This window comes from Cheilinus undulatus, linkage group 21 (assembly GCF_018320785.1).
Source record: "Cheilinus undulatus linkage group 21, ASM1832078v1, whole genome shotgun sequence".
In the NCBI taxonomy this organism is placed as follows: domain Eukaryota; kingdom Metazoa; phylum Chordata; class Actinopteri; order Labriformes; family Labridae; genus Cheilinus; species Cheilinus undulatus.
In genome coordinates, this window is record NC_054885.1 from 36618352 (window position 1) to 36644790 (window position 26439).

At 41.6% G+C, this 26439-nt stretch overlaps 1 protein-coding gene across 2 annotated transcripts in view; it reads right to left on the minus strand.

Moving 5' to 3' along the window:
• LOC121503785 (Na(+)/H(+) exchange regulatory cofactor NHE-RF2) overlaps positions 1–25968 on the minus strand; it is a 65133-nt gene extending 39165 nt beyond the window's left edge. For both annotated transcript variants that reach the window (XM_041778340.1, XM_041778341.1), the window contains exons 1-2: positions 25168–25968; positions 21389–21682 (exon numbers count right to left, since the gene is read on the minus strand). In XM_041778340.1, the coding sequence (XP_041634274.1) occupies positions 21389–21682; positions 25168–25374 (501 nt within the window). In that variant the 5' untranslated portion in view covers positions 25375–25968. The remainder of the gene's footprint in view (positions 1–21388; positions 21683–25167) is intronic.
• Between the last annotated feature and the right edge of the window lie 471 nt (positions 25969–26439).

Below are 26439 nucleotides of genomic sequence, written 5' to 3' on the forward strand. Positions count from 1 at the left end.
GACTTTGTAGCAAGATCTGATTGGTTTCTTTTCAAATGGTCATTTTAAAAATGAGTGGCTCAAAGTATAGATGCACTGATAGTGAAAATTAGGGCCGGTACCAGTTTTATTTATCACACTTTTAATAGTGTAAAATTCCTAATATGTCAACAATTTCTTACATATTTGACCATGAAATCAGACCACAGTTTGTCAACAGGTCTCTTGTCTCTGTCCTGTAAAAATCTTGAATGAGATTCAGCAGCTACATGTACCAGATACCAGAATAAAACTGACAGGAACACAGATAAACACTGGTAACTGATATCTGTTACGCCACATCATGCTGATGGCTGATCTTTGCAAACATGGTAGATATCGGCCAACACCGACGATAAACCGGTGCACATGTGCATCCCTAGTTTAAAGTAAAAGACAGTCTCATTAAAGGGATATTTCAGTATTTTTTAACTTGAGTCATATGAGGTGCGTAGCAGTAGAAGTGGCATTAGCCTCCAGTGATTTTAGTGAGCATTGCTCCTTTAAGAAGGACTCCCTGGCTGTACTGGCCAGAAAGCTAGGCTATACAGTCTCTGTGGAATTTCACAAGCATTTAGTAAAAATGGGTCCCAAAACAATGTTGGCTCAAATGTATGCACGATTGAGAAATTGTACGCATTTTATCTTAAACCGGAAAGTCTCTGTGATTTTGTCTCAGAGCATTGTACCAGTAGCCAAAGCCAGCATTAGCTAATGCTAAGCTAGCTATAGAAACGATTGAAATGGATTAAAAATGGATAAAAAGAAGTTCAATGTCAGAGTTATTGATGTGAATTTTATCTACAAATGCCCCGGAAAGTAACCCAAGTTCCAGGCTTGCTAGAAAAGCCTCCGTACGAGCTACGAATGCATGGATAGCGACTTAAGAATGGCACAACTGAGGGTTGCTGGAGGAACTCCTCCTGAGATCTTTTGTACCCCCGTCAAATTCATTACTGGCCGTTCAAAGCAACAAAACATTTGACGTAAGAGTGCGCCACCCATCAGGCAACTGAGTGTGTTCTTCTTTGTTCTTATTTTAATAAAGAAATATTGTCCAGGTCTGATAAAACTACCCTTATAGCTGCATGCATGCATCCATTGTTTACAGGCTCGCAGTACAACTAAAGCACACCCACAAATACCGTCTCTTTCCCCTAAATGCCACTGATTGGTCGGTCATTCTCTGATTATGAACAAATGTTTCAGACTGGAGCTTGGCAAGATGACAGGCATTGATTTGGCTTTCCAAGGCTAGCTTTCTTTTGGAGAAACAATATATTTAAATTGGGATATGTTCTGTTTTCTATAAATTAATGACGGTTAAAATATTTGGAAATCACTGCTAATCCCTCATCCGTATGGACTGAAAGCCACTCTATTATCATATCTGCTCTGCTGCTAACAGAGTAAAAGAGGCTGTAATTAAAGTTTCCATGATGCTGATCCAAACAGAGCTGGTCCAGAGGGACATTAGCTTCTTGATTGTGTTAATTTTTTTTAATTTAAATGTGTCTGAGCTCTGTGAGGGAACGAACGCTGGCTCACAGCTGTGAGCAGCAAACATGTGAAGGGACTAAACATGGGCTGAACATGGAGAAAAAAAAGGCTGGGTGCAGCTCTGGATAGGTCTGTGAAGCAGCACAGTTGTGACAACCAGGCTGAAGTCGAGGGAACACGTGTTTGCTTAATCATGAACATGGAACAACAACAACACCCTTTATCAATACTTTCAAGGCTTCTCCATCAGCTGTTATGAACTGAAGCAATTATGAATTTCATGCTGCCGGCTTGGAGTTCTTTGTATTCACAGTGTCAGTTTCTCTTTCTTCTTCTCTCTCTCTTTCTCTCTGGCTCTCTTGTATTTTCTGGTGATGCTGTTCTGTGTGGGCAGCACATCGATCACTGCGGGCCTGGATACAGCCGACCTACACTCACTGATTTTCCCACATCCAACAACAGACTGAAAGACGAGGCTAAGAATACGAAGACCTAGAGTAAATATCCACCCCAAGCAGGGATTAGACCCCCAAATCATAGCACAAGTTTTATGACTTCAAAAACAGATATTTCCCACATGGCTCAGCGATGGCTGGAGACCATAAGCCTGTTTTCCAATATCCTGACCCAGTAAGAGCCACATTAAACTAGTGCAATCTATAAATAATGCTCAAGATTTGGGTCAAGCCTTGAAATTGCAACATTTACAGCTTGTGGATGGGAGGAGGTCAGTTAAGCAAAGTTATTGCCTCAAAATTATAGCTTGGTCAATAATAAAGTTTATTTCTATTGCATTTTCCATATAAACTAAGTTTATAAAGTTGCTTTATATCAGATTAATCACTGAGATTGCATGACTATTTTTAACATGTAATATCTACATCTAGAAATAAGCAGAAGGTTTGAGGTCTGGTTCTGCACGTGCATGCATCCACAAAACTCTAAACACCATGCAAGAACACAAAATGCTTAAAACCTTTAACACCATATAAGTTAAAGTTGAAATAAGAAAATTTCTTTATTAGCAGTTATTAGTTATTCTGTTATCTATATTTGGCGGTGGAGCTGTTCTGTGATCCCCCTGCACTTTCACGAGCTGAAAAGCATTAAAAAGGAATGGCACACGTTCCTGCCTTTCCTGTGCCTACAAGGAAAGCCTGAGGCAGGGAGCCAGCAGCTGAGAGGAGGATCAGGAGAGCCACAACCATTAAGCCACATCCATTTCCTGAGAAGGGCGGAGTCAAGAGTGGAGTCAGACAGCTCAGTAACATTTAAAGTCACAGACACAGAAACAGCTCATTCTGAGCAGGGCTGAAACAGAGGAGTTTTTAGACATGCAAAAATCCAATACTGAAGTGTTTTTTCAGCAACAAACTTCACAGGCATGTTGTGGGGACCTCAGAGACCAATATAGACTTCTCTTTAAAGAGTAAAATACGCCCCCTTTAAAGGATTCTTGCAATTTATCATCTAAATAACACAATATATGTCATTATTCTGTATTTACTTATGTGATGATTGGCATATTCTTCAGTCAGACATTTCAGCAGTTAATATTTTTGTCTCCTGGACATAAGTTTGTTACACCGGCCAAAGACTGGTAAACCCCCGTTAATGGAAATTGATCCCGCACTACACGGGGCAACCACATGAGCTCTGTTGACAAACATATGCCCAATAATGTAGCATGAGTCTGTAGCCGCTGATTATCTGTTGTGCCTGATTTAATGCCGTCATCCAGATCACCTAACAGCTGAATCAATGGGTGATTTACCGTCTGGGCAGGAGAAGTCACCTGATGTAAACGGATTTGTGTTCACGGTGAAACAAAAAGAACATTTTTGCATTCGGAGTCCTAGGAAGTACTACAGTATATTGGCCCTGATTTTTTAATCTGGGTTTCTCTACAATCTGTCTCTGGTCACCAATGCATAGCTGCAGCTTTTACTACAAAATCAGCTGTACAGTTGGCACTCAGGCTTTGAGTATTTGTTAGAAATCTAGGTTTGAATAACACAAAATATAATGTTGCATGCCCTAAGACACTGGGTGGTCTTGGTTGCACTGGAGATTTTTTTGGTGACTGTTTTATAAAAGAAAGAAACTGGTTTGAATCCCTCTATTTCACTGATAAATAAAATAAAGTGTCATCTGCATATCGATGCAAGAAAATTTCATGATTGCATATTTTTTGATTAAGCTGAGGCATTTAGATAAAAAGTACAAATGGACCTTGTAGAGCAGGGGTGTCAAACTCATACTGAGTCAGCCAGATTTACTCCAATGAGACGTCCTGAGGGCCGGACTCCCTCGTGGATTCTGAATTTAGGCCTAAAAGCCTAACAAAGTCAACATTTAAACATAAACTGTTAACCTTATTTTCACCATTAGTAAAATATGTAAAACTTTAAATAACACTGATAATAAATCATTCTGAGATGAAAAAAATCCAAGTCTGAGATAAAAAGTCAAACTTACTAGTTAAAAAGATCAAAACATACAATTTAAAGGCAATGTTATGTTTTTAAAAGACAAGTACATGAGATATAAAGTCAAAATCACAAGTTTAAAAGGTTAAAATATGACTTAGAATTTCAAATTGTGAATCTTGAAGCTCAAAACATTGAAAAAAAAGTCAAAATCATAAATTTAAGTCAGAACTGTGAGATGCAAAATTGAAAATATGAAATGAGAACATTAATTTATTTTACCACCTTCCTGACTTTTTATCTAACTTCTTTTACTCTTTACTTTTTTAGATTTGTATAATTTAACAAGGAAATTTTCAATCATCAAGGCTCAGTTTACACATCTATACTGGAGTAGACCTCATACTGGTGGGCCAGTTGTAATAGAAAGATCGTGTGATCTTGTGGGCCGGATACAACTGTACCACAGGCCAGATTTGGCCCCCGGGCCTTGAGTTTGACACCCCTTTTGTAGAGAGTCTTGAGGTACTTCCTCCACAGTTCAGAGTCAGCTCTCACAGTGATGATCTACTGTATTAAACGCATGTGAATTATGCATGTAATACAAGGATTTACTTTACTAAAAGGCCGGATAGGAACACACAGCTGTTAAGGAGTTAAAAATCACAAAGTCAAAACTTAAAGAGGGGAAATGTCTGAGTAAAGATGAAGTTTGGTCTCATAACCCCATGCAGTTTTGGAGAATTTCTTAAATAAACTCTAAATAAATTGTTAGTGTTTAACTGTAAACATAAAATTTCATTTTCAATTGAGAAAAGGCATGAAAATGTTTGTTTTTCCTGCCTATTATTTTCCTTTAAAGGAAAAAAATCAGGACTGGTAATAATCAGAACTGGCATGTCAGATAATAATAAAAACTAGAACTTTGAATCACTCATAGAAGTTGCACATGGTGCATCTTTAGTCAGTTATTTTAGCGAGCACTGCAGCTAAAACCATGACACAGAGACAAAGAGATTTCCTGCCTTTTTCTGTTGATTCAAACGCTGTTTTTAGGGCCACGGTACAGTCAACGTCTTCTGGGTAAAAACAACATTATGACTGTATTATCAGCTCTGCATGTGGAGATATTACACCAGGATTCACAGCTGTGTTCCCTCTCTCTTTCTCACACAGACACATGGACTTGATTCAATAGGCTCGGCTGTTCTCGTCCCTCCTACATTACCCACCTTACTAATTCCTCTCTGCTCCTTAATTCCCCAGACGTACACCCTCGCCTGCACTCCCGACCCCTCCACATCCTACAGGCCGTGTTTCTACTCCAGGAATGTGGTTTAGTCTCTCCTCATCACCCCCACACACTCAGGAGACACACAGAATTGGGACCCCCTGAATCTTGATGTAACACAGTTGGTATTCGGGGTCCTGAACACCAAATCCAGATGTGAGCTGAACAAATTACACACTCTCACAAATGCACGGTCACTTAGAAATCAAATGTTTTTAATTAGGCAAAGTTTTGTTGGCTGACATTAGAGGTTAAATAAAGGTTAAACGGTGAAATGGACCTGTTTTGTAGAAATGTAACTATTAGAGGAGATTTTTGAAATGGTTTCCATTCCTCTACATCTATGTCATCTGTCTGTTCAGTTTTCAGAGTAGAAGGCAAAGGCAACAAGAAGCTAGAACTACTGACAGGCTACATGCCTCCAGGATGTGTGCAATTGATAGACAGTGAAAGTTCAGAAAGGGGTCAGAAGAAGGGTCAGGTGGTTGCTGACCTGAACACTGTAACTCCTAAATATATAATATTTATCTTAAAGTCAGAATAATTAACTGTGCAAAGTTTGAAGAAAACCACCAAATGGGTTCTTGAGACCACAGGGGCAGTTAGCCTTATCCTTTGACCTACAACCTCAGTAATCTAACCAGTCTGTCCTTAAGACAGAGTGGACATTTGTGCAATAAATACCTAAAATAATTCCTAAAACATCACATCCAAAAACCAGGGATAAACAAAAGGCCCGTTATCTGACCTATTAACTCTAAGATCTAATCATTATAGACTGAGTAAGGTCAAGTCAGGCATGGGAGAAAATGCTGGTTCAGTCCTGCTCTGCTATGGCCTCCTGATGGCCATCCCCCAGGCCTCTACCAGGCCCATGCCCCATCTTTCCAGGTACAGTATCTTCCCATCTGACCTCTGTACAACACATGTGGCTGGACCTGGCGTCTGGACCAGCCAATCGGGTCCTGGGCACCCAGTATGCGGAGAGCTGGATCAGGCCCGGGTAAAGCATGCAAGGTGCCGGAAAAAGCGCCACTGTAGTTCCCACGTCAAGCAGCTGACCTTTCCCGCTCTCCTGAGGACGTCAGTTTAGACACGTGGTGGACAAAGGAGTCCAGTTGGGGCCTCTGGCCGTCAGTTAGCATCAAGGCCTCACAAGAATGCGTAAAGGTCGGCTCAGACTATGCACATTTTTTGGACGTTCACAACTTCACCGTGTCAGACTAGGCAGTTAAAATGTTGCCACATCTTGGGTGACAGCCTGGCCACACTACAAGAGTGATCCCGATCTCTAATCATATGCTGATTGGGACTTGTCCCAGTAAGAGGAGGACAATAAGGACTGGCTCCCCTTCAAAAATAGTTTGATGAATGAATGTGACAAAATGCCCAAAAAATCACCATATGTACACTCAAATTCCAAGAGGGAGAGGGAGAAAAAATAGGGACTCATATAATGCCACTGTGGCAAATGGTGATGCAAAGATAAAGAGAAAATGCTCATGATTGATGTCACTGACGTCAGGCCAGGGTGTCAAACTAGACGACAATGCAAGACAAATTCTGACATGCCGGTCTTGTTGAATCATGGTTGTGGGGCATCTTGGATGCATCTTCAACTGTGGCACACTACAAGAGTGTTCGTTGTTCCCAATGCTGTAGCAAAAATCTGGCTGAATTTGTGTTGTCTGAGCCGGCCTTTAGACTAAAAAAACAAGGACTGAAAGACTCTGAGTTGCATATGAATGTTCAGACATCACAAATGCCATACTGTCTTGCTCAGAACCCATCGGCCCATGCACGAGTCCAAGTCTGTGGTTGATCTCAGCTGAGGTAGGTGAACTGCTCTACATCTTCCATGCTGTCACCATTCGAAGACTCAGATTTGATGGCAGCATCCAAGGCATCCCCAAAAGCCTGGATGTTTGTTTTGATCAAGATGTGCATTACCAACGCTTCAGCCTCCTCACACAGCAAGTTAAGAACCCCCACAAGGACGTCTACAGTCTCCACAAGGATCATAGCATCATCAACAAAGAACAAAACAGCAAAACTTGGATAAAGAGTGCAAAAGACAGCTAGGAGCATGAGGCCCTCTGACCATGAAATATGACCTAAAACCTTCAAAATGTAACGAGTTTATCCTTGAGTCAGAGTGGACATGTACGCAGAGTTCTAGGAAAGTACTTAAAAGCATTCTTCAGATATTTTGTTCACAATCAGGGGATGAACATGAGGCCCAATGACCTTGACATCTGACTTAAGGTCTCCACAATTCAGTTCAATGAAGTCACTAATATTAAACTGGTACACTCTTGAGCCTGAGTGGACATTTATGTAAAGTTTGGAGAAAATGTTTCAAAGCATTCCCCAGGCTACGTGTTCACAAGCAAGCGACTAAAATGAGGCCCACAGACCTTGGCGAATAACCTCTGTTCTTGAGATATCACTTCTACAAGAACGGCTGATGTAAGGATGCTTGCACAGCCTGATAACCTGAAAACATAATCCCCCTGGAAATCAGCGGTGCAGAGGCATAAAAACCCTCACATGTGCGTCCCCTTACGAACGTCTGGTCTGCAGGTAGAAATCATACACAGATGATCACAGATTAAAAAGCTGACTACCTCCAGACTCCTGCTGTGCTCTGTGCTGTTACATTAAGGCTGACAGGGAACATCTTTTTCCTATTATCCTGTTTATAATGAGAAGCCAGAGAACAGGACCAGGAAGAGATACTACAGGGTCTGACCTGAAACGTGAAGTCAGTCTGAATGGCTATAAAGTAATGGCTGGTAATGATTATGTTTTTGTCAGCTAGGGGACAAAATCACAAAGCAAGGGAGCATTTAAATAACAAACAAGAAGTGAGGGCACTTTTCTTATTATCTGTACAACATCTGCAAGGAGATGGAGGAAAAACTCCAATGTGGGTCTATTAAGTGGGTGAGAAAATCAAAACATGAAGCAGTATAACTACCATAAGCATGTGCACACTCTAAACCCAGCAGCAATCATTCGTCAGTTTTTTGCCTCTGGAAATAATGGCCAACTTTCTAGCTGTTCCACTGTTCCAGTCCAGGATCAGATCAAGAGTAAAGCTAATTAGAGCCCTCTGATATGTCTGCAAAGTCAACAACTTCCATACCCACGATTAAATTGGTTTCTGGTGAGTCTAAATGTAACCAGATAGTTATATTGAAACTTCATCATAGTTATATTGAAACTTCATGGTAACCTTGCAAAGTCGATGGATGGCCATATTTCATGTCTAACATCAGGCTGATCCATGTAAAGCTTCATGCTGATGCATGGTTTAGATAATGACCTGACCATAAGGATATGGATCAGTCTGGAATTATATAGTCGGAATGGGCCATTATTTTCAAATACTAGAACATCATAAATCTAGGTTTAAGGCAGAGTCAAGCTCTGCATATGTTGACACACGTCTTGCTCGGTAGCCAACTGTTCTGATCTTTTCACCCCTGGTGATATGCCTGGAGACTTTCAGCACTTTTTGGGCCCTTGGGACATCCACAGCAAGACCAGGGGCTCATAGCAGCTCTGCTTCCCACCAAGATGGTACCCGAGGCCATGTTTACTCACCACATCCACCCGTTACTGTGCCCTAAAGATGTGGACTTAGATTTTTTTTATTAATATGCAAGGACCACCAGAGCACCGCCAGGGTTGTGTCAATCCTCCTTCCTGCCCAGCCTCAGGCGCCTTCCTCACCACGTCTATGCCTTACATTAGTCTTAATTTTTGGCCTAAACATGCAGCACCAGGTGGAGCTATCTTGAAAAGCTTTAAGGAGAAAGACTTGTTCCCTGTCTAAAAATGACCGGACCAATGACAACAACACGGAAGCTACCTGCTTGGTAAGGATGTGATGCAAGCCTGTAAACAATGGTGGCTGGTTAAAAGATAAGGGTGGATGCCTGAGGCAGCTGCTCGCACCGTAAAAGCTCACAACATGATTTAACTCACAAAATTTTCTTGTTTAATTTATTCCATGCCATTTTACCTTTCAAAATAAGATTTCCATTTCACATTGATTAACTTTCAGTAATCTAAAACCAACTGTTGGTGACTTGACAAAATAGATCACAGGTAGCACCATCAGTTGGCTTTATTCATGCTGCAACAGCTCAGTTCTAACTAGGGCTGGGCAACTAATTGCAGAAGTTGCAATTTTGTTTAACTTGAAAATTGTCAAAATAGCAGTTAATGCACTTTATGCAATAATTTGAGTGTCAATTTATTTTTATTGGTTTTCAAGAATCCTCCTTTGCGTGCTTTATGTATGCTTTTGTTTCAGTCAAAATGAGTGATATAAAAATGATAATCCCCTTCAATGAAGCAATGGGTATCAAATTTGCAGCATGAGCAGAAATAACTGGTTCATTTTAATGTTGATGAAGCCTAGCATTAGTTCATACCCCTGCTGCGGTCAGCTTATAGCCAGCTTCATCTCCCCCACCCCAGCTGCCTCCTTAAAAGCTTAAAGCTTGCTGTATCCTTATATTCAGATTCATGCTACTGGATTAATTAGTTCTAAAATAATTTATTTGTTTTCACTGCACACTGACATTTATTTATCTATTCATGTGGGGGTTTCCAGCCATGCACTCCCTGAAAAGTCAAAGCAGCTGCTTGACTAACCCAGGGAGCATCTTTAGAGCAGAGCCTTCTCCACCAAGTTAAAATGTAGATCCGCTTTGCAATAAAATGATTAAATATATGATGAGCATGCTCCTAACTGATTGTAGGTTATGACATAGAATGATTTATTGCTAGAATTTGTTGAAAAATACATAAGTTTAGGAACCTAATGACAATCACATATCAAATCGCAATCACAAAATTGGGAAAAAATATCGCAATTAGATTATTTTTGCAAATCATTCAGCCGTAGTTCTAACCATGTGAAGCCAATGGATTGGCAAGATTCAATGTCTGTCATCAAGCAGGTTCAACTCCAGAAGCTTTAAGCAGAGAATGACAGGGTCAATCAGTGTCATTTGAAGAGAGAGAGGCAGTAGCTATGCATGGCCTGTAAACAATGGCTGCCAGTGACAAGATCAGAATGGATGCACCTATAGTGAAAATTTGATCAGAGCTGCAAAACTTCTTCATTAAAAGAGGAGTAAAGAAGCACACCGAAAGCTTTTCCTGGTGGAAAAGACATACTGGCTCTTCTTCCAGCTGACCTCAGCAAGTTTGATTTACCAACTGGCTCCACTGATAGTGAATAATCATGTATTAAAAAGAAAACAGCAGCCTGTCCCGCTGGCACTATGTAGTTTACTTCTTGGAGGAGGCACATGCATTTTTACAGAGTCATTTTCCATCTTAATTTCACATTTTACATCATCCCTCTTCCAGTTGGGATAGAGCGGCGTTATCTTTTCCTGTCCAAATTCAGTCCAGGCTACTTTGACCTTTCATATCTCTGCATAGAGTCTGTTTTTCTCATGAAATACATCATGTACACATGCAGGCTTAACAGTAGTTTGATTGATGTGTGCATGCCCAAAAATGTTCATCCTAACAATAATCATCAACATGCATGTTTTTTGAACAAAATGCATTTTTGGTTAATCCTTTTTTTTGCCTTTTTCACAGCTTATGTTCAGGTTAAAGTTGCCTTTCTGGCTTCCTTCAGGTGAAATGGTCTAAGGGCCAAAAGATTTTCTTCTCATTTTCTTTTTTTTTTTTTTTTTTTGCAATAATGCATCTGCAGTCTAGACATTTTCATGTAGAGTTTATTGAGATTAAAACGTCTGATGCGTGATGATTTAAGGGTGGATTTCTGCAGAACTGTTTCTTACCAGCAAAGCCCTCTCTTCCTCTGGGGCTCTCTGATCGTGAGTGTTGCTATCTCTGTTTATTCAATTCTGACCTTTGACCTTGAGTCCTGACCCTTACAAACCGTTCTCTCTGTCCACAGTTTTCTCACGCAGATCTCTTTCAGTCCAGGACTAAGAAGATGCACATGTTAAAGTATTTAGTGATTTTCTCTGTTGCCCTCTTATTGTTTAGTCTATTTCTCTGTTTAGATGGAAACTGAGTTTGTTGAGGTTTCACCACCTGTGACACATGTGTGTCCTCTGGTTATTGTGCACAAATACGCACACGCACCCTCCATGAAGAGCTGATGTTTTGATGCTACATACGTCACACAAATCTGCATCACATTCTTGAGCGTGCACAGAGACACAAACACAGACCCCTCCTCTCTCTCTGACTGTTTGAACAGATGTGAGGGTACGTTCTCTACAGGGAGAGCTCTACACATGTTTCAGTGAAGTTTATTACAGCATGAAGAGCTGTTCACATGTCAGTTTGTATGCTAGCAGCTGGGCCTGTCTGAATGAGCCAAAACATGAAATCTCTCTGAGCTCTGAAGGTCGGCAAAGTACGTTTAGAGGTCAAAGTCATAATAACAGAGGAACAAAGACACTGATTGTGGATGCATGTGCTCTTTTTTCTCTTCGTTCATTTCAAGCTTTTATTTTCCCACATTATGCTACATGTGATTTTCCAGCATCCTGAAGCTGACTGTAGCTATAGTAACCGCTTTCCTGCTAACCAGCCTGGTGTTAAACCAGCCAGGTGTGCAGCAGCAGGACTGGAAAGAACAACAGAGGACTATAATATGTTTTTGTTTTGGCTGAAGAGCTGCAGAGAGGGAAAATTCAGCCTGTGAGGGCTGTTAGAGGATGAGAGCGGCTTCATTATGACAAAAATCATCATCATGATTATTTAATTGACCCTGTGATCAGTCATTGATTATACAACACCTGCATCACATTCATTTATTGAATTTACAGCTACAATTTGTAGTATGTTTGCACTGAAATGTCTCCATCTATGCATCAACCTTGGTCCTGTACTGGTCTGGCCATCCTCCAGGCCTGCTCCAGGACCATGCCCCATCTCTCCAGGTATCCTCCTAGCTGATCCCTATGAGGCACCCGGCCACCTCCGATGTCTGGTCCATCCCACAGAGCCCTGGGAACCCTGTAAGCGGTGTGCCAGATGCCCGTAGAAGAACAGCTGCTTCTCCCGTGTTAAGTTGCTGACTCTTTCCATCCCCGCCCTCCTGGGCATGTCAGCATTAGACACAAGGTCTTGCCACATCAAATAAAAACAAGTGCCCAAGAGAAGTCATCATATGGGAGTCCAGCCGGTGCCTCTGGCTTTTGTCTGCATGCTCAGATACCGTGAGCACCATAACACCTTGGCCAGCGAACCCATCGCTTCATGCACAAGTTCTTGTCTGTCAGCCTAACAGTCAGCAGATTGAAGGACTACACTGCCAAGGTAGATGAACTGCCATTTCTTTCTTTTTCTTCTCTCTTGGGTCCAAAGCGGGGTTAACTGTTTAGTAAATACAATGTATGGAGTGGAAATAAATGAAAATAAATAAGTAAAAGAACATTAATATTGCAAATATGTATGTAACTTGTACTTTTAATGCTATTCTTATCTTTGATATTTAATTAGCATACTTGTTTTTTTTCTTTTACCCTGCTAGTTACTTACTGTGAGCTGCTGTTATTACCAAACTTCTCTCAATAGTGATCAGTTAAGTTTTTATCTTTTATCTTGCCTGAAATTTCTAAATATGATAAATGACATTAATAATAAGCAAAAAATGAAAAGAGTGCAACATGGCATGCAGCAAAGTAATCACTTAATCCTGGTTAAAATATTTATGATCGTGGAAAGACAAATCTATAACCAAGCATGCTTGAAACCCAAAGGCTGCAGGTGTTTACTCCTGTGAATGCTGCATGCCGTGCACAAGCACAGCACTATTCGGCCCTGGCATGGATGAAAGCACAATTGCTCATGCATATGCCCACAAGACTGTGTGGTGTGGACATTATTTATATAAGCGTTCCTCCCAACGACAATTTTGAACAATGGCAGTGAGTTAGAGAGCCTATCTGACCAAAATGACTCAAAACTGGCCACAAAGTAGGTAAAGTTACTGTCACGTCGTCTATGTATTACTAAATTGTGCTGACTCAGATAGACTGCATGCATGTAAACTACATGGATTGTATTATGAAGGGATGACTCATGCATGCTCAGGCCCAACTGGGCTTGGAGTGATGTGAGTGCAAGTCCTAGAGGACTGGTGAGGGGGGCTTGATATGAGGCAACTGGCTCTAGTGTAAGTGCATCCTAAGAGCAACAGAGGCAAAATAAAAAGTTCTGATCCTGCTGACAAACAGAAAACAGAGGCCTAAAGTTTGAATTTTAAACTTTAACCAACAGGGAAAGTCAAGCAAACTAAGTCACCATGTTTGCACTTGTTCGTTCTTGTTTGTTAGGAGGTTAAAAACGTTCTGGTGAGAAAGTGACACCTGACACGTTTAAAGGCAGCTTTAGTGTTAGTGACACGTCCATGTGACACACCTGAGTGGATAGTCTGTGTGAGTGTTTGAGTACAGAGAGACCAAAGACAAGCTCAGAGAGGCAGCACCGACACCTCAGGTGTGTTCAGGTAAGACGATACAAATCCAAATGGGTGTGTGATGTCCTTGAGATGTCTCTTCATTTCCCACAAAGAATAAAGAATCCACTTTTGTGTCTGTGTTAGGTGGTTAAAGAGGTCTAAAGTCAAATAAGGTGTAGAGATGGAGAAAACATTTCCTGGTACTTCTATGATTTTATGTCTACACCACACATAAAGCTGCAGTGGTCCAAAATATTCACTATAAACCGTCATAATGTGGCATGTTTCCTTTACAGCAAAGTCTAGACGCTGTGTTCTTACTTTGGTTTGATCAAGTTTATAGTTCTAAGTGGTGAATGCACACTCAGATTTGGTAATCAGACTTAAGAGGATGTCAGACGAAGGATATTAGAGTTACTGAGATCAGATCAGAGTGATGTACTCAGTGACAGCATCAGCCCATCAGTCTGAAAGTGGTGATATAAAAGCCTCTGTGCTCAGCAGGCTTATAAGGTTGTGCAGTTCCCTGTCAGTCTCCGTCCACAGTAATGCTCTATTAAGGTCTGAACATTGGATTTCTAACAATCCAGCATGACTCACCAGTTATCCTGTTGAGTCAGAGAGCCTTGGTGGAGAAATGAGGAAAATATAGAAACATAATTTATCATTTCATGGTTGAAAGTTGATGAAAGTGAGCTAAAAAACATAGGAAGAAAGCTGAGAAGGGAGGGTGAAGATTTATGTAAACATCTATATGTGTACACCAAAGAATGTACAAATAAACAGGAAAAAAGACACTAAAACCAGCAGAGGTTTGGGGGATGAGAGGCCATAAAACTGAAAAAAATTCAGGCGTGTCCGGTAACACGAGGAACACACATAAAAACATACAAAACATCCTGAGCAGGGAAATTTATTGGCTAAATGTGCAAGTGGTTAAAGTTACAGAAAGGGTCTATGGCTACCCATGGTTCCCCTCTACTTACCGGTAACTTCCTGTAGCATCTTTTTTGAGTGTCCTTTAGCAGGGCTGGGAATCTATAATAAAACTAATGCTCATGTACTTACATAGGGATATGCCACAAAGATCTTGCTCATCAAACATACTTTTTACATAAAAACTATGTCGCAAATGGACCTGCATGTGGTCCACCATGTGCTGTCCTGCTCATCAGTACTTTGAAAGTACCCCTTCTGTTTTACACTGAGTTATCTATTGCAAGAAGCTTGCAGCTAACCTTTCAGAACTGATGGACTGGATTCATCATCAGCTGGATCCATCTTGCAAAGCCAGGTCTGAGAACGGACGGACCAATCTGTGTTATTTGAGGAGAATGAGGCAGTAGCTACAGGTGTGGTTAAGCTGTGCTCAGTTAAATACACATGGTCTTGAAACTCCACATTACAAATAAAAATTGAATCTTACTGTCAGTTTTCTCACATAAGTCCTTATATACTGATGATCTCAACTGTAACCTTGCTAAAAAGTAAATTCAACCATTGTGGTTTCTTTGGTGAAGTTCACAGAAAATTCAAAAGTGTCTACTGTAGATAGTTTAGTCCCATCCTCCTCTTATAAATAGCTCTTCCCACACTGCTGCTGATCAGCCAGGATGTCCCGAGCATGAACACCCAGCTACAGGGAAGAAGAACTACCGGACATTTGACACTATGATACTGCTTCATGGATGCGCTGGAACGGGACTGGTGACACCTTTTTTGTCAAACCTGACCCAAGACCGAGACAGTAGAAACAGAGGCAACAGTAAAACTGAGTCCTTGTTATCCTGTTAACACTACCTGTTAGACACATATCGGACCTTGGAAATGACTGTTAGCTCTAGCACTGCTAGCCCTAAGTTAGCCCGTTAGCACATAAGTCGCTACCTTTTCTCAGCAGCTTACAACAGCCAAATACCACATCCCATTGAAAACACCAACTAATCCTCCAAATAAATAAAGAACCAGTGCTCTATCTAGTTATCTTCATATTCTGCATTACAAATGAAAGTTGAGTCTTACCACCAGTTGTCCCATATAGGTCCTCGTATACTGATGATCTCAACTGTAACCTCGTTAAAATAGTAAACCCAACCATCATGATTTCTTTGCATTAGTTCTGAGATAAGTAAAAAAATTCCACTATGGATAGTTCAGTACAGTCCTCCTCTTATAAATGGCTCCTTCCACACTGCTGCTGATCAGCCAGGACGTCCCAAGCATGAACACTCAGCTACAGGGACGTGAGATGGTGCTCTCGGCATCAGCCCCAAGCAGTCCATGCCATTCTGCATGACATGATTCTGTGTTGAATACAAACTCTGCTTGTCCCAAGCTAACAGAAACTCAGCTGTGCATGTAAGTTAATGAAGGTGCATGCCTCTGCATTTATACTGGTATACTGGTTGGACTGGTGTATAAGATGCAGACAACTTTCTGATGCAAAACTGGTGTTGAAATGCGTCCTATACAGCATATGCATAGGTCTGAATTTCTAACATCATGTGCACATGCATGACTATCTGTAACAGACACATGCTTGGGAGGTGTCAAGAACCATCAGACATCTTCCTCATCTCTCCCTGTCAGTGTTTGACTCCACGTACCCTGTAACTTCAGCTTCCCCCCCTCCTCTACCCCAAAGAGGGGGGGCCCATTTCCTGAAACTCCTTCCAACAAATCATGGTTGTTATTGGCTGCTTTCAGTCTCAGATTCCCTCCATCCAAACACTCTCATCCCGACTTCATTCTTCCTTGGAATAAAATAGCAGAAGAAATGTGCTGCTCTCAGCGAAACATCTCGCAGCACACTGAGTCAACTTCTGCAGCTGTGAAAGACAAACACATGGACAAAAAGCTACGATGTTTACACGCTGATTAATGGCTGTGCTGCTGATCAGTCTGTTTTCTCCTCGGCTTTGTTGAAGCATTACACGGCACTGAATGCCAAAGCTTCTTGCCAACCTACACACGAGACATGCTATGCTGTTTTAGCGCGCGGCGTCATGACTGAGTCTGCATATCTGTGGTGGAGCAGCTTTCTTTCAGAAACAGAGATGGCAAACTGTGCACACTAACAAGGTATCATTTAAGATGGAGGATTGTAGTTTAGGGACAGTTAATGCAAATGAAGTTGTTTGAAACCATTGTTCTTACAGAAGCTCGTACAATGACCTCAAATTTTCCTTTTTTAAACATAACTAATGACTTAAGGCTCATCCTGCCAAACCTTCTTTCCACTCTTTCATTAGAGCCGTTTGGGCCAGAGAGAAACGAGAGACCTTTTAGCGTTTCACGAGTCTCATTCGAGGCCAACCCGACCCCAGCATGCTCTGGGATTTCTCCCCACAGGTCACAAAAGGCAAAGCCAAACAAAGACACACATTTCAGATTGAACTGATTGGCCCTGTCACTGCTCGGGTAGAAACAGTGCCTGAGTGGCCGCTCACATTTTGGCAGGGCTAAGCTAAGTGAAAACACATGTTGTGTAAATGCAGAAAGCAGAAGACAGAGCTGATAGGGAGCATGAGAAACCCAAGCCAATCAGATCTCTGCGTTCCAAGGGACAGAGTGGACGGAAACACATCCTGTTTTCTGTGTCAGCAAGGAATAATCAAACAGAAGATTCAAGAGGTTCGCTGATGAGTAATACTGGCGCTTACTTAGCATGTCAATGCTAACACGGCGTGGCAGGAGAACTTGATGTTATTTATTTGTAAAACTAGCAATAACTGTTTCATTAATTTAGTATTATTTGTTTTGAAACCTTGGTATTATTTGTTGGGAAACTCTTTGTATTTTGTTGAGGACTCTTTGTATGTTTTTCTTAATTTTGTTGACAGGCAGAGTTCTGGAGGAGGATGCAAAAAGTTCTGTCGCACTGAAGGTTCCCAAGAGCAAAGTGGCCTCCATAATTCTCAGATTGGCACACCCAGCAGTCTTCCAAGAGCTGGTCTCCCGGTTAAACTGAGCAATCTGAGGAGAAGGGCCTTAGTAAGAGAGGTGATTAAGAACCTGATGGTCACTCTGACTGAGCTCCAGAGATCCTGTGTGGAGATGGGACAAAGTTCTAGAAGGGCAACCATCACTGCAGCCCTGCACTGATCTGGGCTTTATGGCAGAGTGAGCAGTTGGAAGCTTCTCCTCAGTGCAAAACACATGAAAGCCTGATTGGAGTTTGCTATAAACTCAAAATGAAAGCCAAACAGGCTTTAACATGTTTGTCACTGAGGAGAGGCTTCTGTCTAGAAACTCTGCCATGAATCCCGGTAAAAACACTTGGTTTTATTTGTTCGGAAAACTTGGTTAAAGAAAGGGACAGTTAGACTTTATTGAAACAGCTTGGTTTTCTCTTAGGAAAATTTTGGAATCTTTGTTTGGAAAACTTGCTATTATTTGTAAGAAAATCTTGGTAGTTTTAAGGAAAACTTGATACTATTTGTTGATGAAATTTCGGATTGTTTGGCAAAATTTGTGTTACAATTCAGGAAAAAATTATATATATTTTTTGTGAGGAAAAACATAATATTTGTTTTTGGTTAACCCTATTCAAAGACAATGGACAGGACTAGATTTACCCGTGGACCTCTGATAATTTGTGAATTACCCCTATTGTCAGTGTTTGGGTTAAGTGAAGTCTGTAATGAACTCAAACTTACAGACATTTCTGAAGGAAAACATAACGGCTAACCTTGTAAAGCAGATAGATGGGCTCGTTTCCGTGTTTCTCTGTCGAATCCATCTTGCAAAGCTCCTGTCTGAACCGTTTGGGCCTGGTTAGAAAGTGACAGAACCAATCAGCAACAAGGGGCAGTACTTTCAGGCTCGGTGGAGTCAGCAACAAGAGGCCGGTGCAATTATTGTGAAAGAGTTTAGCGTGGATGCTGCTAAAGCGCCAGTTTTATCAGAACATCACTACATTTCTTTGTTAAAAGAAGAACAAAGAACAGCAGTGAGTTGTTTTCTTTTTAAAAACGAGAAAAGCCGTGTACTGACATGTCTACAGTCGCCATGATTTGCGTTATTCCTCGATAGCTGCACATGCGCACCTCAGTCACGGCTACGTCACCTGTTTTGTTGCTCTGATTGGCCCATAGAGATGTGACAGACAGAACGTTCATCCAATCACACTCTGAGTTTTCAAATCCTCTGCCCTTTCCCAAATGCTTAGTATTTAAAGTTTTCCAGATGGATGTATGAAACAAATCCATCTGGCGTGTCAGGTTACATGGGGGCAGCAATGCATGAGATAGAGAAACGTCTGTTACATATGAACCTCTCCGGTACTGTTAGCTCGCAATTTTCATATACAACGTCTGCGCAGCACTCTGCAGCACCATGGTTTTGCTCTGACTGAAGGCATGCAGCTCTGATCAGATGGCAGAGATCATGGGAGATCTGTGGGTTCATGCAGGAATAGTACGTCAACAGCAGATTATTTTACCTTGTGATGAGTCCATGAAATTATTGCTTACACCATGGATGAGTAAATTAGAAAGTTAAAAGGTTGAAGGAGAAGTAAATATGTGTTTTTATTTTTTGTAAAAGATAACTTTTCCACTGCAGCACCGATAAAAACTGGGATTATAAGGGACTATTCATGAGGGGATCACAATAAATACATATCAACTATATCCATCCCTTTATGTAACTGTGACAGTAATAAACACAGAAATGAGTCATAAATACCCTGTAAGAGAAAAAGTTCCTAACAGAATATCTAAACAGCATCTCTGACAGAAAGGCATTCAGAAAATCTCCCTTCAGCTGTCTTTATTCATCACTTTTTTCTGATTTCCTTGGATTTCCTGCTCTGCAAAGCCACTGCGTTGTCCTCACAGATTCCCGACCTCTGACCCCTCACGCCCTCTCTGACTTCTAACAAAACTTCTTAAACACTTTCAGCACGCTGTGTTCCCCCCTCAGGACACACGCATGTAGAGATGCACATACATGCATGCGGGGAAGGCTGCAGAACAGGATGGAAACTTGCATAACATCTCCTAATCTAATCTGAGACTGGCAAAGCAGCACGAAAACAAGTCGGGGTTAAAGAGAGGAGAGTCTGTTCAAAGAGTTGACTCATCGCCTGCAATCTGTTCACTAATGCGTTTGGTGTTTTTAACTTTTATGGTTCAGATTTGACAAGTTTCTAGGAATGTTACAGTGTTAGAGGACATTTATATTCTAGGTTTGATTTACTAAGGAGAGAGGTTAGGGAAGCCCTGTCACTGCGCTTTAACAGTGTGACAGCACATTTACATGATGTCACAGAGGGTCACCTCTGTGGAGTCACCTGACTCTTTTCAAGACGGAGGAGCAGCAGCTCCTCATCCTATCTCTAAGGCTGAGCTCCACCATCCTCCTGGGTTAGGGCCATTTTTAATGTTTTTGTGTTGTGCCGACTCGCTAACTAAAAGTGCATACAGTGGAATTCTTTGGTCTGTATTTATATTTTTCCCTCACTGTCTGGAAGACACTGCACATCCACATGTGCAAGAAAAGTGTAAAAATGCACCAAAGGGATGTTTCTAGAGAGACACAACCACAACAGGAAGGGGAGTGGCCAGGGCTCTCCTGCCCAGCAGTGGGCGCTCCTTTTCTACTCCAATCCAAAATGCAGACATGAACTTCAACTGCATCCTTGAATCTGAGGTGACATCCATGACCTGCTCTTTTTTTCCAGTGCTGATGTCATCAGCTGGTGTTGCCTTGACTTGCCCCGCCCCCCTCTGTCATGACACCGTTCCCCCTTGGGGGTGCCCACGGTCCACTTTGAGAACCCCGGGACTAGGTGACCGCTGCAGAATCATTATGAGTTGATTTTAGACATTTAGAGTAAAAAGGAAGAGATTCCTGTCAAAAAAAAAAAACAACTTCACATGAAGACAGACAATATCGACAGTTTTGTCCACAGGGGGCACTAAAATCAATGCAACCCAAAGGAATAGACTTTGTTGTTATTCAGGGATTATGCCAAGCTAAGAAACTGACACAGATCATTTTCCATTAACCACAAAATGTTCTTATGCAATTTGAAGTTTGTGCATTGACGATCCTCTAAGGCACTTTTTTCTCCCGCTCTAACCTGCCTCCGGCTTTAGTTTCATATTTACTGTGCAGACATGAGACTGGGCGTTATGTCATCTATTTATGCAAGAAAACAAAAAGACGTCAGTCCATCATGTGCACAAATAACCCCGAGTTATTTAAAAAGAAACTACTTTCCTGGTTCCAGTATTTCTGAGTAAATATTTTCTGAATTACAGTCTTTGTTTGGTTTCAGTCGGTCCTTTTACAGCCTGATATTTTAACAAAAGAGAAAGTTTCAGCTTTATAGCTTTCTAGAACTTTGCTGACAGAATGTTTCAGCAATTATTTAAAAAAAATCATCATGCATATCAATAAAGGCTAAGTTTAAATGTTAACAGAAATGAAATGGATTGATGTTTCCTCAGTTCTACAGTAAAACTTTTGCTGTCAACATAATATGATATTTCCCGGGAAAAATATGAGAAATTGAAAAAGATGCCTTCTTGTGATAGAAGCTCACAGCTCCTCATCTTTTCTCCAACCATTCTGTGCACATAATGCACAGTTCTGATAGACACAGATCATCCTCATGAGGCTATTAGCCTTAGTCTCACTGAAACTGAAGTAAAGAGTCCATCTTACCTTCTTGGCCGCCTTCGACGGGGACCTCCTGGTGGGTTTCTGCACCTGGCCGCTCGCTGTCACTGGCTGCTTTGACAACGAGCCGTTCTCCCGCTTCTTGCTCGGGGTGGAGGACACGGACGAAGGGGGATGAGAGGGGGAGGCCGGGGTAGAAGAGGAGGAAGGAGGCCCGACCCCGAGGACAGCCATCTCCTCTGTGGCCGTGAGGCGGAGGCTGCGCAGGCTTTCATGAGTCTCGTGGTCGACCACCAGCAACCTGGTCTCGCTCTCTAAAGCTTTGATCCGCTGAACCACCTGAGAGACGGAGGAGACTAAATGTTTACTGATCGACAGACTGAGAAGTTTTTAAGTAACAAAGGCAATGCTGAATAAATGAAGTCTGCAAAACATCTGCAGAGAGTCCAGACTAGATCTAAATCTTCAATCTGATAACTGGTGAGATGGGCGCTGCAGGAGTCTGCATGCATGTTTGTAAAAAAGGCACTGGATGTCTGAGACTTCTATTTTTATTGTGTTGGCATCAGAATATATCAATATTGTTTATTAGGCTCATATCAAAGTTTACAACTCTTGTATCGCGACAAAGGTTGTAAAACTTTAGACAGGCATACCCCTTTCTGACCAGAAATACTTGACTCCTGACTACTTTTCTTGTGAAAAGCCTGAGTTGCAGAGAAACAATCATGCAACAATACAGCAAACTGAGAGACTATGGTGCCTTTTCTTCTCTGTGTTAAAAGCTCCATGGCAGCAGAATCTTTTGAGAGCTTCGTACACAAAGTTCAGCAGGTTTGTTTTTTATCTCAGCATCAAGGTTACAGAGAAACAGTCTCAGACTTTTGGGAAAACCATCGTCTGAGTCAGCCGTCCCCGTCTGCCCGGCAGCAGGGAGGCAGAGAGACACGTGCTGCTGATTTAAAGACATGAAAACTGAGGTGGAGACAGTTTGACGATGATGTGGTTTAATGTTTGCAAATGGCTGAAAACTCAACACCTCCCAGAGACTCGGTCTTTTACTGCATGTCTTGAACAATGACGGCCCTGACTGCATGATCACATCAGTGCATGCCTGCTTTTAGAATACAGGTGGGTTACCGAGCAGGTTCGTCACAAGAAACACAGTAGAACTGTATCAGAGGTTGCAAACATGACAGACAGTTTTAAAGTAGCACTGGGTTTTATGTGAGCATCCATCAGAAACTCTACAAAAACCCCCATTAGAGTTTGCTTAGAAGCAGAAAAATGGTGTTTCTGTGGGGGTCTTTCTATTCTCTGTGTGGCTTTTGGAGACAGAAACAAGGAGAAAAATACTTCCTGATTAACAAACAGAGGTGGTTAAAATCAGTCAAAGTCTATGGACATAAACTTCAGTGTTTCAGTAATGACGTGAAACTGCAGGACAGTGTTTTTGTAGGGATGCACGATATTATCAGTCTGTTTTTCTTTGTTCATTCTCAATCTTTAAACGATATGAAGCTATTATTGTTGCAAAACTATTTGCAAATGCGTACAAAGATCTGTACACAAATCTGTTAACGTGTTGATGGTTTTCCGGACGCATGAACTGATCTTTGAATGCATGCCTAGATCTGCAAATCTGGAAAAAAGGTTTGCAAATTTGCACAAAGACAAATTTCCACCAATGCATACACGAACCTGCAAATGCATGGATGGGTCTAAACTGCTGCTTGGCTCAGAACTGAATACTGGCCTGTGTGATGCATGAGCTATGAGGCCAGACAGCCTTGCCTGTAAGCCTGCGCTGAGGGCAATAAAACCCAGTGGTTTTACACTTACAGATCTGAGTACACATGGTCTACACATTTGGAGATCTGTAGCTACATGCATTTGTGGATTTATGCACAGATCTGTGTACGCAGCTGCAAATAGTTTTACAACAATATTAGCTCCATAAAACTACAAAGCACTCAAGTTAGATTCTTTGTTCATCCTTAAACAATAAAATGTGTTTGAAGGACTTATGTTTTAGATTTAAAATACTTACTTAAAGATGAAAAAGAAGACCTAAGTCTCAACTACAGTTCCTGGCTAGCTTTAAAGCTAACAACAACTGCCAGTAACTGCCACTGAACACTGCCCGATCAACAGGAGACTACTGAATGCTACCTACTGAGATAGCATAAGGCGACGCATACGAACGCAGCGGCCTGGTGCTCCATCACTAGCAGCAAAACAAAGCCCTAGACTTACACCAGAACTGACAGTGTGCCCACGGAGTTTACATCTTTCCCGACGGAGATTATCCGGAGAACAGGGAGCTCGGAGACTCAAAGGGGGAGAACGTGGAGCAGCATGATACCTACAGCTGGCAGGGAGGACGCAGAGATGGCATTGTGCGAGAAGGTGGAAGCGAGGCAAACAAGCCGGGCTGCAGGCTAGGCCAAGAGCGGCCCCACACAAACCTGGTGTGCCGAGTGTCTTTCTCACAGGTGCTCGCTCCCTCGCCAGCAGGATGGATGACGTGAGGCTGTGAATTTCTAACCACCGCTTGGAGGACTGTGTTTGCAGCTACAGAAGAGACTGCCAAACATGCTTTTGTTGTGTTTTTACAATGCAATGACAACAAACGACTATCCTTCTATTTGAATAACTGTACCTGCCAAAATTAATCTGTAAATATTGGCAAAGAAATCACATTCTGTGCATCCCTATTTTTTTTTTTTTTTGCACGGATCTGTTTTTTGTTCATTTGTTTTTCTTTCTTCATTTTGAAATATATGAAGTAGAAATAACTGAAAAATGCAAAATAAAAGCAGAATAATTCTCATGAAATGAAATGAATGAGTTCAGGTGTAGGACAGCCACCTCACAGTACAGACCACCCTGTAAATGAGTATCTACTATAAATACAGCTTAAAATTCACTGGAAAATATTTTCATGTTTTAGAAGTTTGTGGCTAAATCTTGCTGAATATGAAAGATTTTGAAATTAAACCATTTTTAACCTTAAAAAGCAAATGGATTTACCCGACAGTCATCAGGCAGATTCCTCCTGCAAAGCTCCAATCTAAGACGTTTCCACCAGACCCAAAAATGGTTTGGAGCAATCAGCATTATTTTAAGGAGAACAACACATCGACGTCCTCATCATGATGCTATCAGACAGCAGGGCTTCAGATTATGGGCTGCAAACGAGGCTGTACAATACTTTAGAGTCGACACATACAAAGATGTAAAGTACGTGCCGCTGTAATATTTAAAGGGTTTTCAGTTTTGGTAACAAAAAAATGTTACCAAGCAGGGAAATCAGTTTTTACTGGCTGTTGATAAACATTTAATGCAACACAAAAAACATTTCACATCATTAAAAAAAAACTTAGAGGTGGAAATACATTAGGTGAAACCCAAACATTTTGCAATGCAAATACTTTCACTAAAACATGCACACTAAATAAATAAAATCTGAGGCACAAATGCCATGTTGAGCTTTCTGTTTTTAAATGTTTTTGCATTTCATCACTTATTCTTAATTTAGTGAAAGGGTTTCTGTATTTTAGCTAATATTTCTATTTTCCATTAAATATTTTTGAGTTCTGCAAAATGTTTTTGTAGTTCACCTTCAGGGCTGCCGTACAAAAGAGAAACTGAACGGAAAGTTTCCCACCAGGTGGAGGGTGCTGTGGGTGCATTTTTGTGACAGTAACAGTCAGAGAGCATGCACCAACCAGAGCAACCTGTTGCTGCAAACTACAGCTCAGCCAGCCCAAACCTTCTCTATCAGAGGGTAAACCCACAAATATTCCTGCACGTGCGCTCACCTGGTGGTGTGTCTCTTTCTCCACGTTGATCCCATTCACAGCCACCACTCGGTCCCCAGCCCGGAGCCCCGAAGCTTCTGCAGGGGAGCCAGGCTCCACTTTCCGGATGAACTGTCCACTCTTCCCTTTCTCTCCGTGTAAGTGAAATCCATATCCACCCTCTGCTTTCAGCATGATACACAGCCGAGGCTTCCGCTCGCTGGCCATTTCCACTCGTGAAGTTTGAATCCTCGTGCAGACTTCAGTTAATGTTTGATGCTTCAGATGCAAAGATGAGGGTTAGGGTGACTAAACTTCCACGGAGCAGAAACACAAGAGCCCGATACGCACGCTGTCCCCCATAGTAGAGCAACACCCAAACACCAGTCAGCTCCGAATGCAACCAAAAAGAAGAACCACTCAACAGCAGTAAACTTTAACGATGCGATCACTCCTCCAGATCGTGTGTCAGACTCCAAAACAGATCCACCACCACGCACAGACGTCACAGCCAAAAACAGAGCATCTTTAGAGGGACTGCAGCCGTGCTCAGATCACCTGTAGCTCACCTGAGCCTCGACATTTATCCATACCGTCTGATCAGAAACGTGCACGCTGTTAAAGTGGACTTTACGCACAGTTAGCGTCTCATGCGCAATGGCACCACCTCCCCTCAACCCTCACTGTTTGTTTCTGAGAAGAGACTGAAATATTCAGGACAGGACCAGAGGATTCAGGACGATGGAGTACTGCCCCCTGGTGGCCGGAGATGGTTGTAGAGCAGGGGTCATCAAGAACCTTTGCGCAAGGGCCAGATTTAGTCTCGACAGAAACTCTGGGGGCCGGACTTTTAAATACACAAAAATTAAATATATTTTGGTCTGGATATCATATTATTTTGGTAGTATTTGTATTTTCTTAAGGACACGTTCAGTCATTACCAGTGAGATCTATCTCTATTGTCTATAATGCAGCAGGCCACAAGGAGACAGACCGGACAACAGAGTTGGCTGGGCCCCTGAAAATCCCAGAGAATGGGCCCTCAACAATTGTGATTTAGCACCAGTACTAACTCATTTTAACCCCTTTTTTGCCTCTTTAACCAAATTTTTTTTGCCATTCTTTAACCCATTTAAAAAACTTTTCCTGCATGTTTTATCCTCTTTGTGCCATTCTTATCCATTTTTGCCACTTTTTAACCTTTTTTCATTACATTTTTCTCAACAATAGTTGCAACTTTTAACAAATCTTTGCCACTTTTCACTCATATTTGTCACTCTTCAACCCCCTTTT